The 14,780-nt window shown below is 39.7% G+C and overlaps 1 protein-coding gene across 1 annotated transcript in view; it reads left to right on the top strand.

Annotated features, from left to right (window-relative positions):
* The window catches only part of Mettl2 (methyltransferase-like protein), a 52,187-nt gene that overhangs the window by 11,835 nt on the left and 25,572 nt on the right, over nucleotides 1-14,780 (top strand). The window contains exon 2 of the mRNA XM_083121644.1: nucleotides 8,498-8,650. Coding sequence (XP_082977770.1) covers nucleotides 8,498-8,650 — 153 coding nt within the window. The remainder of the gene's footprint in view (nucleotides 1-8,497; nucleotides 8,651-14,780) is intronic.

Genomic DNA, 14,780 nt, shown 5'->3' with positions numbered 1-14,780 from the left:
ACAATCATTTCCAAAATTCTACGATAATTAGTCTTTGTGCTAAGTGAAATCATGAAACAATCGGAACCGTTACCCAGATAGCCCCACGAACCATGCACAGCAAGGTTCGGTTAGGTTAAGCAAACATAGTAAAATTGTCATGTTCTTGGAAAACAACGGTGTGGTTGGAAACACTGACCGGGGGTTACATCATCGAACGCACGCAACATTTGATTCACGTAGTGGAAGGACATAGAGGCAACAGCTTTCGTGCATTGGAGAGACTTTAATTTTCAAAAATACAAAATAAATGAAGCGATGGGAAAAGATACTTCCACGACCTTTCAAAAGTGTACGGAAAGTCAGTTCGGTAACTACTTTCTCCTGTAAAATTGAAGAAGTACGTTTCGGGCATACTAAAATTTTACCATAATTGTAATTTTTCACATTACGAGTATTTATTGTTCTTTGCTTTTTCGCTTCCGTTACACGCAATATGGCAGGCAAATCTTGACTAGCGCTGTCTTATTTCTGTGGGGTATGCAGTGTTTCAAACCATCTTAACCAAAAAATTCCTACTTTCGTGTTACAGATTTTGTATTTTTTTCCAGGTTCCAAAACCCCACGAACCATGCATGCATAGCCCCACACACCATTTACGGATAGCCCCACAAACCATTCATAAATAGCCCCATGAACCATTCACAGCAAGGTTAGGTTAGGCAAACAGTTAAAATTGTCATGTTGTGGGAAAACAATGGCGTCGTTGGAAACACTGACAGGTAATGGAAGCAAGAGCTTTTGTGCATCACAGAGACATTAATGTCGAAAAATACGTGTTTTACAGGCCAAATAAATTGAATGAAGGGAGAAAACACTTCCACGACCTTTTAAAAGTCTACAGAAACTCAGTTCCGTAAGTACTTTCTCCTGTAAAATTGAAGAAATGTGTTTTGCCTATATCAAACTGTTACCACATAAATAACTTTTTTCGAGTCTAACAGTGCTCATTACTTTAAGAAAGGTTCAAATTTCGTGTAACAATGATTTCCAAAATTCTACGATAATTAGTCTTTGTGCTAGGAGAAATCATAAAACAATTAGAACCGTTACCGTACTTCCATATAAATAAGTAAGTGTTTCTAAAATCTGTTATGAATGGTTGTGTTCAGATCACCAAAAACCTGTTTTATGAATTTTTTGGGAAAGGAAATAATAGAAGTAAGATTCTAAGATATGTATTTTCATTTGGTTTCATCACATCCAAATGTAATGCACTAGATTTAGAATTTCCTCCCTGCTGTAATGTGTTGTGTGCATTAACTTACGAATTCTTGTTAAGTGACCAGAATAATTTGAAAAGGACATTCTTGTATGAAACTGCAGAAATTTTGACCAATAATGAGTAAAAATGATAATATTCTATGGATCACAATAGTGGTCCATGTGATCAATGATTGAAGTTTTTTCTATGTAACCACTGGAGTGCTAATCAATAGATTTTTGGGGTTTTACATAATATCAAATTTATATCAAGGTGTGTAAACCACAAGTAACAGAGATATTTTATCCCAAAGCATGGCCTGCGTAACTAAACCAACTGCTATTTCAGACAACTTGAACCATAACTTGAATCATAAAAAAAACAGTTGTAAAGTATGCATACTAAATAGCGAAAACATATGTCCAAATGATAATGCCACCAAACTTAGCACTCCTAACCTAACAAACAAGTCGAAAATTACTATCAGCATCAAGCTTCACTTCCCACACCGTGGTCGTGCGGTCTAAGGTATCATGCTTTGTGTTCTGGCTGCAGTATGCACACAGGTTTGAGTTTCCTGGGGGAAGCTGAACAACATTTCTCCAGACATTTCTGCCTGTGTATGGGAACTGTGGTCACCCGCCATCGTGAATGAAATTGGGGAGCTACGAATGTGTGGCATAACCCGGTCATGGAAACTTACGACGACTAATCTGGTCTCTGGCCTTAAGTCCTGCAAAAATTTTGAGGTGGACGAGTTTTCTCTTTTGATCCTCTTAGGGCATGACTAAAGAAAGCAAAAAAATATTGGGTAGACATCTGGCATAACGGGCCCAAGTTTTCTAGGGGCTCATAAATTCAAGATGGGTGTCACTTCATGCACAGAAATTGATCATAACTCCTTTAAAATTGGTTTTTGACAATTTTTCATAGATACATATTTTGTTCAGAATTGAAAACTGAACAAAAAATATTCTTAGTTTTTTCATATCTTGCACTGTTATGTACACTTCGCAACATCTTATTTGACAACTTCGCAACATCCCGAATTCGTAAACTTAGCAACATTGCACTTCAGCTCCAAGTGAGAGTAGCCAACTTTGAGTTGGTCCTTCCACTAGACGAAAAATGCTGCGGTGAGAGGTTTTCAATTTTGCACTTTCCATGAACTTAGAAACTATAAACCGCTATTATTATACACAATCAAACAGAAATAATAAATTGGAAAAATAACCTTGAGGAATTTTTACGATTCTGCTTGCTAGACTTGAAATTAGAGGGGTTTGAAACACTGAATGCAGTTTATCTCCACCTGGAGGATATCGCCATCAAGTTTGTGCAGAAAGAAGCAAATTTGTGAGAAGTTTATGCAACATTTTATTTACAATAGCTTGCATAATATCGAACTGTTCTCAAAAAATAATATTTTTAACGACTTGTCGAGAAAATGTGCTTGGAACACAGAAAGGTGGGAGTCTTCATAAACGTCAACATGTTTTTAAGGGTATCAAGTCATGAAGTTAATGTAGAGCAGTTGGTTACACCCTGTTTTCCTTATTTTTCGTCAAGCATGAAAGGTCATGGGTTCAAATCCCACCCTCTCCTCATATTTTTTTTTTGCTGAACAGAGACCGTTGATATTAGAATATTTAAAAAATGAATCTGATGCACACTTGAGGGACGTCCCTTCTGCGCATATTTCCCCTTAGAAGTTGCAGATTTCCAGTTTTTAAGTTAAAACTTTTTTTTAGTTATTGTTCATATGTTGTATTAACACACAGATCATGATTAAATCACAAATCACATATATGTATTCAGGATGCAAAATGCAATGTTATTTAAGTTATGTATTGTTTGTTCCTTACTGACACCTAAAATATTGATTATTTGATTTCGATATACTAAAACAAACATATACAGTTATGTTAAGTAGTGATGTAGTGCATTACTGTAACGAAGGAGAGCGTTTAGTGAGTTCAAATTGCTAAGATTGGTAATTTTATGTCCGTTCCTTCGTAATGACTTTTGGCAATCCCCTCATAACCATCTTACCATGCGTCTAAAAATAATAGTAAATCGCCAATTAACATAAGTAAAAGGTTATTGTGACGGAGGCCGATTCGATAAGAAACTACTAATAAGTATTTATGTAGTGAGTGACAAACAAAAAAATCAAAACCTCATAATGATCGTTAATTCGTCACTGCCTTTGTATCTAAAATGTTTGTCTTCTTTGAACAGAAGTACGAGTATCAGATATAACAAACCTTCCCCACTAACTTTGCAATATTCGATACCACCATTACAGACTTAGCTCTACGTAACTTAATTCTGCGCATTCCACGTGGCATGTGACTTCCTCCTATCACCGAAACAACTTTCTCTTACTATTTCCTTTCACCTCGTGAAATACAGAGACCAATCTTAACTTCTTAGCATTGTGGATAAACTTTTCATCCAACGATAAACTCCTGATAAAAATCCTGCCTAGGTGGAGAATCAAACCTACAACCTCCCTCGTGAGAATCAAGCACACTACCTTTCCTCCAGGTAGGTCATGTTATGATTAGCTACCAGTTTGAAGAAACCAATTCACAATTCATGGCAATTTTCATGAGTAAAAGAATTCAGAATAAATCGAGAAACGATGAAAGGAAAGATGATGACGTCTATTGGTGTTTTGTCATATTTTGTAAATTGTGTAAAAATCCCGTGTTTTGAACTTGTCCATACATTTTTTCCTTGTAATTAACTTGGACTAAAATATTGTGTAGATTGTTCTCAAATAACTGTTCTTTCTCTTTGGCGTATATTACTAATTTACGTTTATTTGAAATACTTTTGATCAATTGTGTAGAAAGTTTCATAACTTAATTTTCCTCGTAAACCTCACGATTGTTTGATGTCTGTCAAAGCATATCTATTCAACTTGTGGATAAACGACAGTTCTGAATCTTTCAAGAATATGTGCAAGGGTTAAGTAAGTAAAGGAAAATAGAGAGAATTTCACGTGGTAATAGACCAAAGTACAGTAAAATATGACAGTTACGTACAAGTGCTAAGTAATATTAGTTCATGAACAGAGTCTGAGAAATTTAATAAACACATGCTTGGAAAGCAAATTGGTGAGGGATTTTGTAGATCAACTTATGCACACTGTACATTTCAAGATCTCTGTAGGACCAATCCATGCACATTCAGTGTTTAAAATAGTTGTTGTCTGATACAGTACAAGGGCAATATTCGAATTCATATCCAGCTATAAAGACTAGGGAATGTGCATGATATAGTTTGTAATTTAGGCTAATGTAATAGGCTCTATCCTAAACCAATCTTATAACTTGGATAGCAAAAGTGTGTAAAAGAAATTACCATTCCAACTGGACTTCTTCTTCATCCCCCACCTCTCAACCTCCACTCACGTCAGCTTCTACTTTGACTTAGAAGACCCAGCAACAAAGACTGACCAATTAGTGACTACCTCCCGCTGTCTTGTGGGATGTGTGTTGGATGCCGGAGTGACTATTCTTTGTCACTGATTACAACATGCTGTTTAAGGACATGTATTTATAATATATTAATTCTTAATGTGTGTTAACATAGCTTATGACAGCTAAATGAAAAGAAAGGTCTTGCCAAAAATCCTGCCAATCACTGAAAAATCAAGAAGATGAGTAGAAACATTTCCGAGGTATGGATCGCATAAATATTTACAGTGATTTAATGTAATCTTATATTACATTATTACAACACTTCGTACTACATAAATAACAATAAAAATAAATGATCAGGAGTGGGTGAGATTTCAACCTATGATGTTTCGTTTTTGACAAAAAAGCAAAACGAGACGACCGCTTAACCAACTGCTCCAGGGGATCGCTAACACGAAAGCCTGTAAAACAAGTTGATCTAAGTTGAAATAACATTTTGCCGGAGTTACGAACCATGTTTCGCCACAGATCAGGGAAAAGATGCACTTTGTAGAATCGTCCGGTATTGTGCAATTTACCAGGTGTATAAGCTTAAATCTGCTGTTTGCTCATAGATGGTGTTAGTGAGTGTATGAAGCTACCATGGGCATGCCATACCTGGTGCTTGTATGAGTTCGACATCTGCCAACACGAATCAGTGCACATCGTCAGCAAGTGCAGACAACAACAGACAGTGTTCCTGTGGTAAGCATGTCTAGTTTTGTGCCAGAAAAAGAGCATATGCGGGAAGCTCTGCTTTTCTGCTTCCATTTGAAGAAATCGGCTGCCGAATCGCATCGAATGCTTGTGGAGGCCTATGGTGACAGTGCTGTTTCGGAAACAACGTGCAGGGATTGGTTTCGTCGGTTCAAAGATGGCAATTTTGACCTGAGCGACAAGAAGCGTGAAAATCGGCCCAGGAAGGTTGATGACCATCAATTGCAGGCTCTTTTGGACAAGGACGATATCCAAACGCAAGAGATGCTTGCCGAGCAATTGGGTGTTACTCAAGCAGCCATTTCCATGCGTCTACGTGCCATGGAAAAGGTTCAAAAGATCGGAAAATGGGTGCCACATGAATTGACCAATCGGCAGCTGGAGAGACGCCAAAACACATGCGAAATCTTGCTTCCCAGACTAGAAAGAAAGTCTATCCTGCATTGGATTGTAACTGGCGATGAAAAGTGGATATATTTCGAGAATCCTAAACGCAAGAAATCGTGGGTTGATCCCGGCCAACCATCAACATCTTCCTCGAGACCAAATTGCTTCGGCCGGAAGACGATGCTGTGTGTTTGGTGGGATGAACAGGGTATAGTCTACTTTGAGCTGTTGAAACATGGTGAAACTGTCACTGCCCACTGCTACCACCAACAACTGATCAAATTGCACCGTGCTCTGTGTGACAAAAGGCCGGATTATCAACAAAGACATGACAAGCTGATTTTCCTCCATGACAACGCCCCATCGCACACGTCAAGACTGGTCCAAAACTACTTGGAGACACACAACTGGGAGGTGCTACCCCATCCAGCCTATTCACCAGACCTGGCCCCTTTCGACTACCATCTGTTTTCTTCGATGGGCCATGCCCTCGCTAAGCAGCACTTCGATTCGTATGCAGATGTCCGAAAAGGGCTTGATGAGTGGTTTGCCTCGAAAGAGAAGGACTTTTTTTGGCGTGTTATCCACAAATTGCCCGAGAGGTGGGCAAAATGTGTAGCTCGGGAGGGCAAGTACTTTGAATAAATTTCTTGTTGCTTTATATGAACAAACCATGTGTTTTTCTGATTACAAAACAGCAGATTTAAGCTTATACACCTGGTATCTTTACTGTAATTTTGCCTAAATCGAGAGAGATTTGCTTCATTGCATTGATATGTGATTTCAATTCTCTCCAGGTGGTGGAGAACGAGTTCAGTGTTTCCAACTGAACATATATTCCCCTATTTCCTATTTCAGAATGAATAGTCTTAAAAAAAATCAACATTTCTATTTCCAATTTACGATTTTTGTTTAATTCTGTATTATATTACTGGTTTAGGGTTTCTAACTGCATAGAATGTGAAAGAATGAAAGAAATTCACAAGAGCGTTTTCGTTTAGAAAGAAAAACTTTTGCTAAGTTGGATACTATTTGTGGCCTTTGAAGCGCTTTGTTGCCACATTTACGAATTCAGGACTTTGAATATTTTCAGGGCGGTCAATTAAGATGTTGCAAAGAGTACATATATCCAGTGAAAGAATTCCCTAACCTTTTCTGCAAGGATTATAAGCTATATTTTACACTATACTTGACATTCCGGCATATTAAGGGGAAAAAATTACTGCCTGTGATATTTTGTTTATGCCTACTATTGTGGTGCATGCCCCGTGTGACGTTATACTTCAAAGATGGCTGCCTCTGAAGACATTAACAAAGATAATCGACCATGTCTTGTTATCTCATTCAGGAGTAATTTTGACCATTTGTAGGTTCGTTGGGTTTTTACATGAAGGGAAGACATGTGTATGGAGGATGCCTTCATTTTGAGGCATGCAATCATAAGTATATTATTAGGTGTTTTGCTGGACAATGTGTCAAGAGAAGGTACATGGCGTTGGGAATCCAAGATACACGTGTCTTCCCTTCATGCAAAAACCCAACGAACCTACAAATGGTCAAAATTACTCCTGAATGGGATAAGGAGACATGGTCGATTTTCTTTGTTAATGCCTTCAGAGGCAGCCATCTTTGAGGTGTAACGTTACACAGGGCATGCACTACAATAGTAGGCATCAACAAAATATCACGGGCAGTAATTTTTTGCTTTATATGCCAGAATGTCAAGTAAAGTGTCAAATATTGCTTAGAATCCTTGCAGAAAAGGTTAGGGAATTCTTTCACTGGATGTATGTCCATAAGAGTGCAAGATATGAAAAAAAAACAAAAAAAACTAAGAATATTTTTTGTTCAGTTTTCAATTCTGAACAAGATATGTCTCTTTGAAAAATTGTCAAAAAACAATTTTAAAGAAGTTATGATCGATTTCTTTTGTTGGTGCATGAAGTGGCAGCCATCTTGAATTTATGAGCCCTAGAAAACTTGGGCCTCGTATGCCAGATGTCTACCCAAGATTCTTTGCTTTCTTTAGGCATGCCCTAAAAGAATCAAAAGAGAAAACTCGTCCACCTCAAAATTTTTGCCGGACTTATGGCCAGGAACTGGATTAGACTGGGGGTTAATTGTGTTGACCACATGTCTCCCTGCAACTGGTTGGATGATCTTCCACCTCGATAGATGCAAGTGAGGCTGGAAGTCAGTAGGTAGTCCCTGGCCCTCATGGGCTGTTACACAACAGGTTATTGTCAAACCTAACACTCCTAACTTCTGTTTTGGTTTCGTAAGCTTTTACTTCTATATCTTTGCTATACTTTATATTATAATACATTTTAACATAAAATAATTATTATTTATTTTAAATTTATTTACTTTTGTCATTGATATTTTCTGTTTACAATGCCTCGGCTGGTATTGTTTTGGATTGTGTTGGGTGCTATATTCACTTGCATGAAGCCTGCAGATTGAACTGCTTCAGACTAAGGTAACAGAGGTACATTACTTCACCTAGACATATCTTTGCAACTTGAAAACAACAGAAAACATTCATAAACAACATAATGTTCATAAACCCTGTAATTTTTTAAACTTTTCAACAGAGGTTCAAGGGTACCACTTGTCATATATAATATTTGTATTAGCCTATGTAATTTTCAGTTTCAATATGAATCCTTGTGTGTTTCAGGGATAATGTAAAATGGGATGCCGATCAAATTTCTCAAGCTCAGACCAAAGTCTTGGAGAATTCATCAGTTCATCTCAGCAAAGAGAAACAGGAAGAATATGAAGATAATGCTGATAAATATTGGGATGAGTTTTATGGACTTCACCAAAATCGGTAAAAAAAAATATTTTTCAAATTGCTGTTGTACGGAGGGCGGAGTTGTTAGATTTGCTGAAGTAAAACATTAGAAATTGTAATTAAATGTTTGAATTAAAAGAGGCTTTCCTGAAAATTTATGTTTCACCCAGGTATTGATCATGAGACTGTTTACAACATATCAATCATCCTGAGAGCCCTTCCCTTTTCAGTACCTTTCAATGTTGGCCTTGTCTCCTGATTGTGACACATGTTCTATTCCTTTAACCATGAATACAAGCAAAAATACGTCAAGAGTATTAAATTTCGTCTACTTACGTAAGTGAGTATATATTCGTTGTAAACTACGTTTCGGAAGCTTCACTGCTTCCTTCTTCAGGTGGTCATATTTTTAGGCTCGGAACATCAAGCCACGTCGGAGAAGTGTCATACAAGGACACTAGGTAAAAGGTTGGAGTTAAAAACACTTCATGGTGCTGGACACATACAAATTTAAAACCCTTAAAACTCATGAAAAAACATGTTAAAATCACCAACACTGTATGCTTGGGTGGCCGTTGAAAGTCCTAGTTCCTTGGCAAGGACGAAGGAAGGAAGGAACTAGGACTTTCAACGGCCACCCAAGCATACAGTGTTGGTGATTTTAACATGTTTTTTTGTGAGTTTTAAGGGTTTTTAACAAAGGTAGTTTTAAATTTTTATGTGTCGAGCACTAGGAAGTGTTTTTAACCCCAACCTTTTACCTAATATCCTCATATGACACTTCTCCGACGTGGCTTGATGTTCCGAGCCTAAAATACAACCACCTGAAGAAGGAAGCAGTAAAGCTTCCGAAACGTAGTTTACAACGAATATATACTCACTTACGTAAGTAGACGAAATTTAATACTCTTAACATATTTTTGTTTATAGATAGTGAGTAATACGCACGTAACCAATATGCACATGAATACAAGAATTTCATGCCACTTTTTTCTAGTCCCGTCTTTTCCACCCATTGTGCCACTCCTCACTTAACTCTCTTGTGTTGAAACTCACTTTTGTTGTCACACTGACTGTCTCAGGAGTTGTCATGTGGCTGTTGGGCAAATAGAGTACTAGTAATGTCATGTTCGTTTTAAAAAATATGCTTTTTTATCGGCAGAATTTAGGATCAGATATGATTTTTCCGTGAAGGTTTTCCGTGTCCACTGATCCCCATGCTAAACAAAAAATCTGAAAATAATACCCCCTTTTTTATCCCACTGACAATTGATAGCCGTGTGAACAACCTTCTGTCATTGTTGTGTGGCATGAGAAACAGCGTAAACAAGTTTCAATTGTTTTCATTTGTTTACCTTTTTTTGCTTCTCACAACAATCAGTCAAAATTGAAAATAACATTCAGTACATTACAGCCCCTATTCTATCGGCAGTCGAGTATGGGAGTTTCAAGATAACTTGTCGTTTGAGTCTTCTGAGTCAGTGCATGACAGTGCGAGTGAATAGAATGCCACGAACAGGAACTTCTGTGGCCAAATTGTAAGTGCATTGTGGAACGGAAACATATTTAGTGTAACTTGTTCTGACAAAAAATTTGTAGGCTGTTTTTCAAATTCTATATACTTAAAATTCCCCTTCCCCCGAAAATGTTGTTTGTGTATTGATTGCTGTCACAAGATGATATGTGCATTGTGGAACAGAATGTAATATGTTCTGACCAAAATTTTGAAGGCTGCTTTTCAGATTATACAGGTTGTTTCGTAAGTTCGTTTACAGTGCTTGGGAGGTGATTGTATGAGTGAAAATAAGGTGGAAAGTTCATGTAACGAAATTCCGGAAACGGCTTTGTTGCCGAGTTATTGACGTTTGAAAACGTGGGAAAATGATTTTCCGAAGTGAATAATGGCAAAACGGGTGGAGAGAATTCGTCGGTGTTGGGCGGTCCACTAAGAAATTGGGTACGCTGTTGTCAAAAAATCACGTGGCAATGTTGTGCAATGTCGGCGCAAGGGATTCCTCGAAGGACACGAACGAGGATGTTGACGGGAGTGGGGTGTGTGTGCGTTCTGCGTGACCTGGTATCGACGAAAATTGGCATGTGTTGAATGGCACCAAAAAACAAAGAAAATTTCCTGAATGAAGGGGACCATGACGTAAAAACGAAAAAAAATGAACTGTCATAGGTTGCATACCCTGAAGGGCACACAGTATGCTTAATGGAGATGTGAAGGGAACCTCATCACAGACGGTTTATAAAGTGTCCACCATGTACTTCCAAGCAGAGGCGACAACGGCGAATCAAGGATTGTCTAGTGCGACCCAACAACCCCGGCGTTTCTGCTATCGATGCTGCAGCTACATTGATACGGGCAACGAGGTCCTCAGCTGACACGACAGGTGTTTCGTAAACGAGGCGTTTCATCTCTCCCCAGAGGAAGAAATCCAGGGGCGTAATATCAGGCGATCGAGGTGGCCATGGCACAGGCCCTCCCCTGCCAATGCACTGGTTGTGGAATATGGTATTGAGGAAATGGCGCACATTCCAATCGAAATGTGTGGGTGCACCGTCATGTTGAAACCACAGTCTTTGTCTCAGTGCCAAGGGCACGTCCTCTAGTAGTTCAGGTAAAACCTCACTGAGAAATGCTTGATAAGTGGGTTCACATAGGCGAACAGGGAGAACGTACGGTCCAATCAAATGGTCATGCAGTATCCCGCACCACACATTCACTGCAAATCTGTGCTATGTGCCACTAGCAGTGCATGTGGATTTTCATGTTCCCACACATGACTGTTTTTACTATTGAACACACCAGTTTTCGTGAAGATAGCCTCATCAGTCCATAGTACCGTATTCTGAAAATTGGGGATAGTTTCAATTTGATGAACAAACCATTGACAAAAGTCCTCACGTGGGTCAAAGTCCGGAGGTAAAAGATCTTGCACTTTCTTCAATTTGTACGGGTACATCCCCTCTTCTGGCAGGACTCGCCACACATTCACATGGGAGGTGTTTCGTTCGTGGGCTAGTGTGTGCGAACTGGTGCCTGGATGATCCATCACTGCAGTTAGCACATCTTCCACAAACCGTTGTGTTAGCACACTTTGCGGTCGTCCAACTTCTCAATGAGGTGGCAACACTGATCCTGTTTCCCGAAGTCGAGTGTCTACAGAATAAGGTGTGCGATGGTAACACCCTATTTGGAAAACGTAATAGCCTTGCAGCATGGCTATTACCTCCAGTCTCCCCATAAATCAGATGCATGTCCACCAGCTCTTGGGACGTGTATGCAGCCATCCCTTACACCAGGCTACAAGTGTTTATGGCCGTTAACACTAGTACACTTCACAGAACACGATGGGCTGTGGCTAAGAATTAACACGTAACACTGCTAGGTCAAATGTTTGCCCAACACTACTGCCCAAGAACCTCATGTCTTTCCATTCAACCGTGAATATTTAACAACCTGCTGCTGGCACAGCACCTGAAGCACGAATGGCACAGACACGTGCACTCCTTCATGAGGAAACCTACACTGTTGGTGCCCCTAGCGGGAAATGTGGTACTTAACGTCAGATCACACGGACACCCATCTGCCCATCAGGGTATGCAACCTATGACAGTTCATTTTTTTCGTTTTTACGTCATGGTGCCCTTCGCTCAGAAAATTTTCTTTGTTTTTTGGTGCCATTCAACACATGCCAATTTTCGTTGATACCAGGTCACGCAGAACGCACACCTATCCCACTTCCGTCAACATCTTCGTTCGCGTCCTTTGGGGTATCCCTTGCACCGACATTGCACAACATTGCCACGTGATTTTTTGACAAGAGTGTACCCAATTTCTTAGTGGACCGCCCAACGACTTCTCTCCACCATTATTCACTTCGGAAAATCATGTTCCCACGTTTTCAAATGTCAATAACTCTGCAACAAAGCCGTTTTTGAAATTTCGTTACATGAACTTTCCACCTTATTTTCACTTGTACAATCACCTCCCAAGCATTGTAAACAAACTTATGAAACACCCTGTATATAGTTAAGATCTGCCTTGAAATGTTGTGTTTGTGTATTGATTGCCTAGATTTACCAGAGCTGTAGCAAGCTGCCAATTATGCTTTACTTTCCACAGACGTGTAATAGTAAATGAAACAGGACAATTGCAGTGAACCTTAAAAAAATTTTCAGTACTTTCCCACGACATTCTTCGGTGAAAGGATTTCTGACTTCATTTAATACCCCACACCCACCCTAGTCGATCTTCCCTGGAAAATGCTTATATGCTTCCCATATTATGAGAAATTTTTTGCTTTACTGAGAATATTTCTGCATTTTTCTGACACACGTTAAATTTTTATGACATAATTACAAACATATTTTACAGTTTTATAGGACATAAAGTCCCAGGCCCTACTTATGACACATGCATCATATTAAATTTTATTGAAAAATTTTATGACAACTGACACAACAGAGATCAACCATGGATCTTTGGCATTTCATGCCCATGATCTACCACTAAGCTACCTAGCCAACCAACCCCTGCCTTCCTCACAATTACCACAGCTTATGTGGCTCTATAAAAGTTGAGTATGTTATAATATAATGTATCCTATGTGTGCTATAAGCTATTTCACTTGGCTAATTCAATTTAGATACTTCTTTCAATTGCACGATGAGAGCAGGATTCTTGTTGTAAGTGTGGTACATATAAAGCATGGTAAATAAAGTGTTAAGTGTTTGCCAAAAAAAATAGTTTAAGTCCATTTTACGAGGGTCGGTCATAAAGTCTTTATTATCGTAGTGATGAAATTGAGCTGGTGTCATGAACGCCTGGGGTGGGGTTAGTCCTTCTCTATATATGCACCACACAGAGCGATGCATGAGCGGTGGATGAGCTGGTGGAGGTCCTGGTTGTAGAAGTCCCTACTTTGGCTGCCGAAGAACTACTCCACCTCAGCAATCACCTCGTCGTCATCCTGGAAACGCCTTCCATGCAGCGAGCTCTTCATGCAAGGGAAGAGAAGGAAGTTACTGGGTGCTAAGTTGGGTGAATAGGGTGGGTGGGGCAGAATTTCAAAACCCAATGCAGCTGCGTGTGTCACCGTCTGCTGCGCAGAATGAGCTGGTGCGTTACCATGGAACAGAGGAACACCCTTGGAGAGTTTTTCTTGGCGCTTTGATTTGATGGCCTCCCGTAACTTGGTCAGGAGGTCCTGGTAGTACCTTCCTATGATTGTTTGACTCTTCCAAGCGTAATCTGTGAAGAGCACGCCCTGGCCGTCTCAAAAAATGCTCAGCATCACCTTTCCCGATGACTTCTGCATCTTCCCGTTTTTTGGAGGTGGTGACACTGTGTGCTTCCGCTTGAGAGCGCCTGCGCCACTTTACCACACTGTCATAGGATGGGGCATTTTCGCCATACACACTGATAAGTTCCGCATGGATCACCTTTGCGTTATTCCCCTTCAAAAACAGGAAACTAATCACTGCGTAAACTTTCACTGTCTTCATGGGGGGTATCATCTTGGAAACGATGCTCAGGCAGCATTCCACAAGACTATGGTTCTGGCTAGTTCTGTTTGGCTGACATAGAGGGACGTGTGCGTACCTTAAATACACAAACATTGGCTTCAGCCTTACTTTTCACTACGATAAAAAAGACTTTATGACCGACCCTCGTAAGCTCAGATAGGCCAATCAGAACTCGATGTACAGTATAAAGTGAGATCTGAACCACTGTGCAATAGAGTGCTATACGGAGAGGATTTTGCTCAAGCACCCAATAGTTCACCTGAATGATGCTAGATAGCATACGGAATTGAGAGCTCTTCGCTCAAGCGAATAACGCTCGACCAGGCAAAAGGAGAGTTATATGCCGGAAGCCCAATAGTACAAGTGTAACCATAATTTGTCTGGGGCAGTGTGCCCTACAATATGAACCGTGTAGTGAGAGATGAGGTGAAATAGAAACTTAGTGAATCTCCATTTTAAAATGTAGTTTGGTCTATCTTACCATGAGTGCAGTATGCTCAAGGGTGGGAGACTCAAAAGCAGGAGCAAGCAAAAGAGATCCCATGCAGGACTACTGTGGAATGTGCCTCCACCAGCGATGGAATCCAGAAACTCGTCGTTACATGTCAACCGTGTTAAAACTACGCCCTCT

The sequence above is a fragment of the Lepisma saccharinum genome, chromosome 4, assembly GCF_977018435.1.
Source record: "Lepisma saccharinum chromosome 4, izLepSacc3.1, whole genome shotgun sequence".
Lineage (NCBI taxonomy): Eukaryota > Metazoa > Arthropoda > Insecta > Zygentoma > Lepismatidae > Lepisma > Lepisma saccharinum.
Note: the sequence above shows the minus strand (reverse complement) of the source record. Positions and strands in the feature narration are given on the sequence as shown.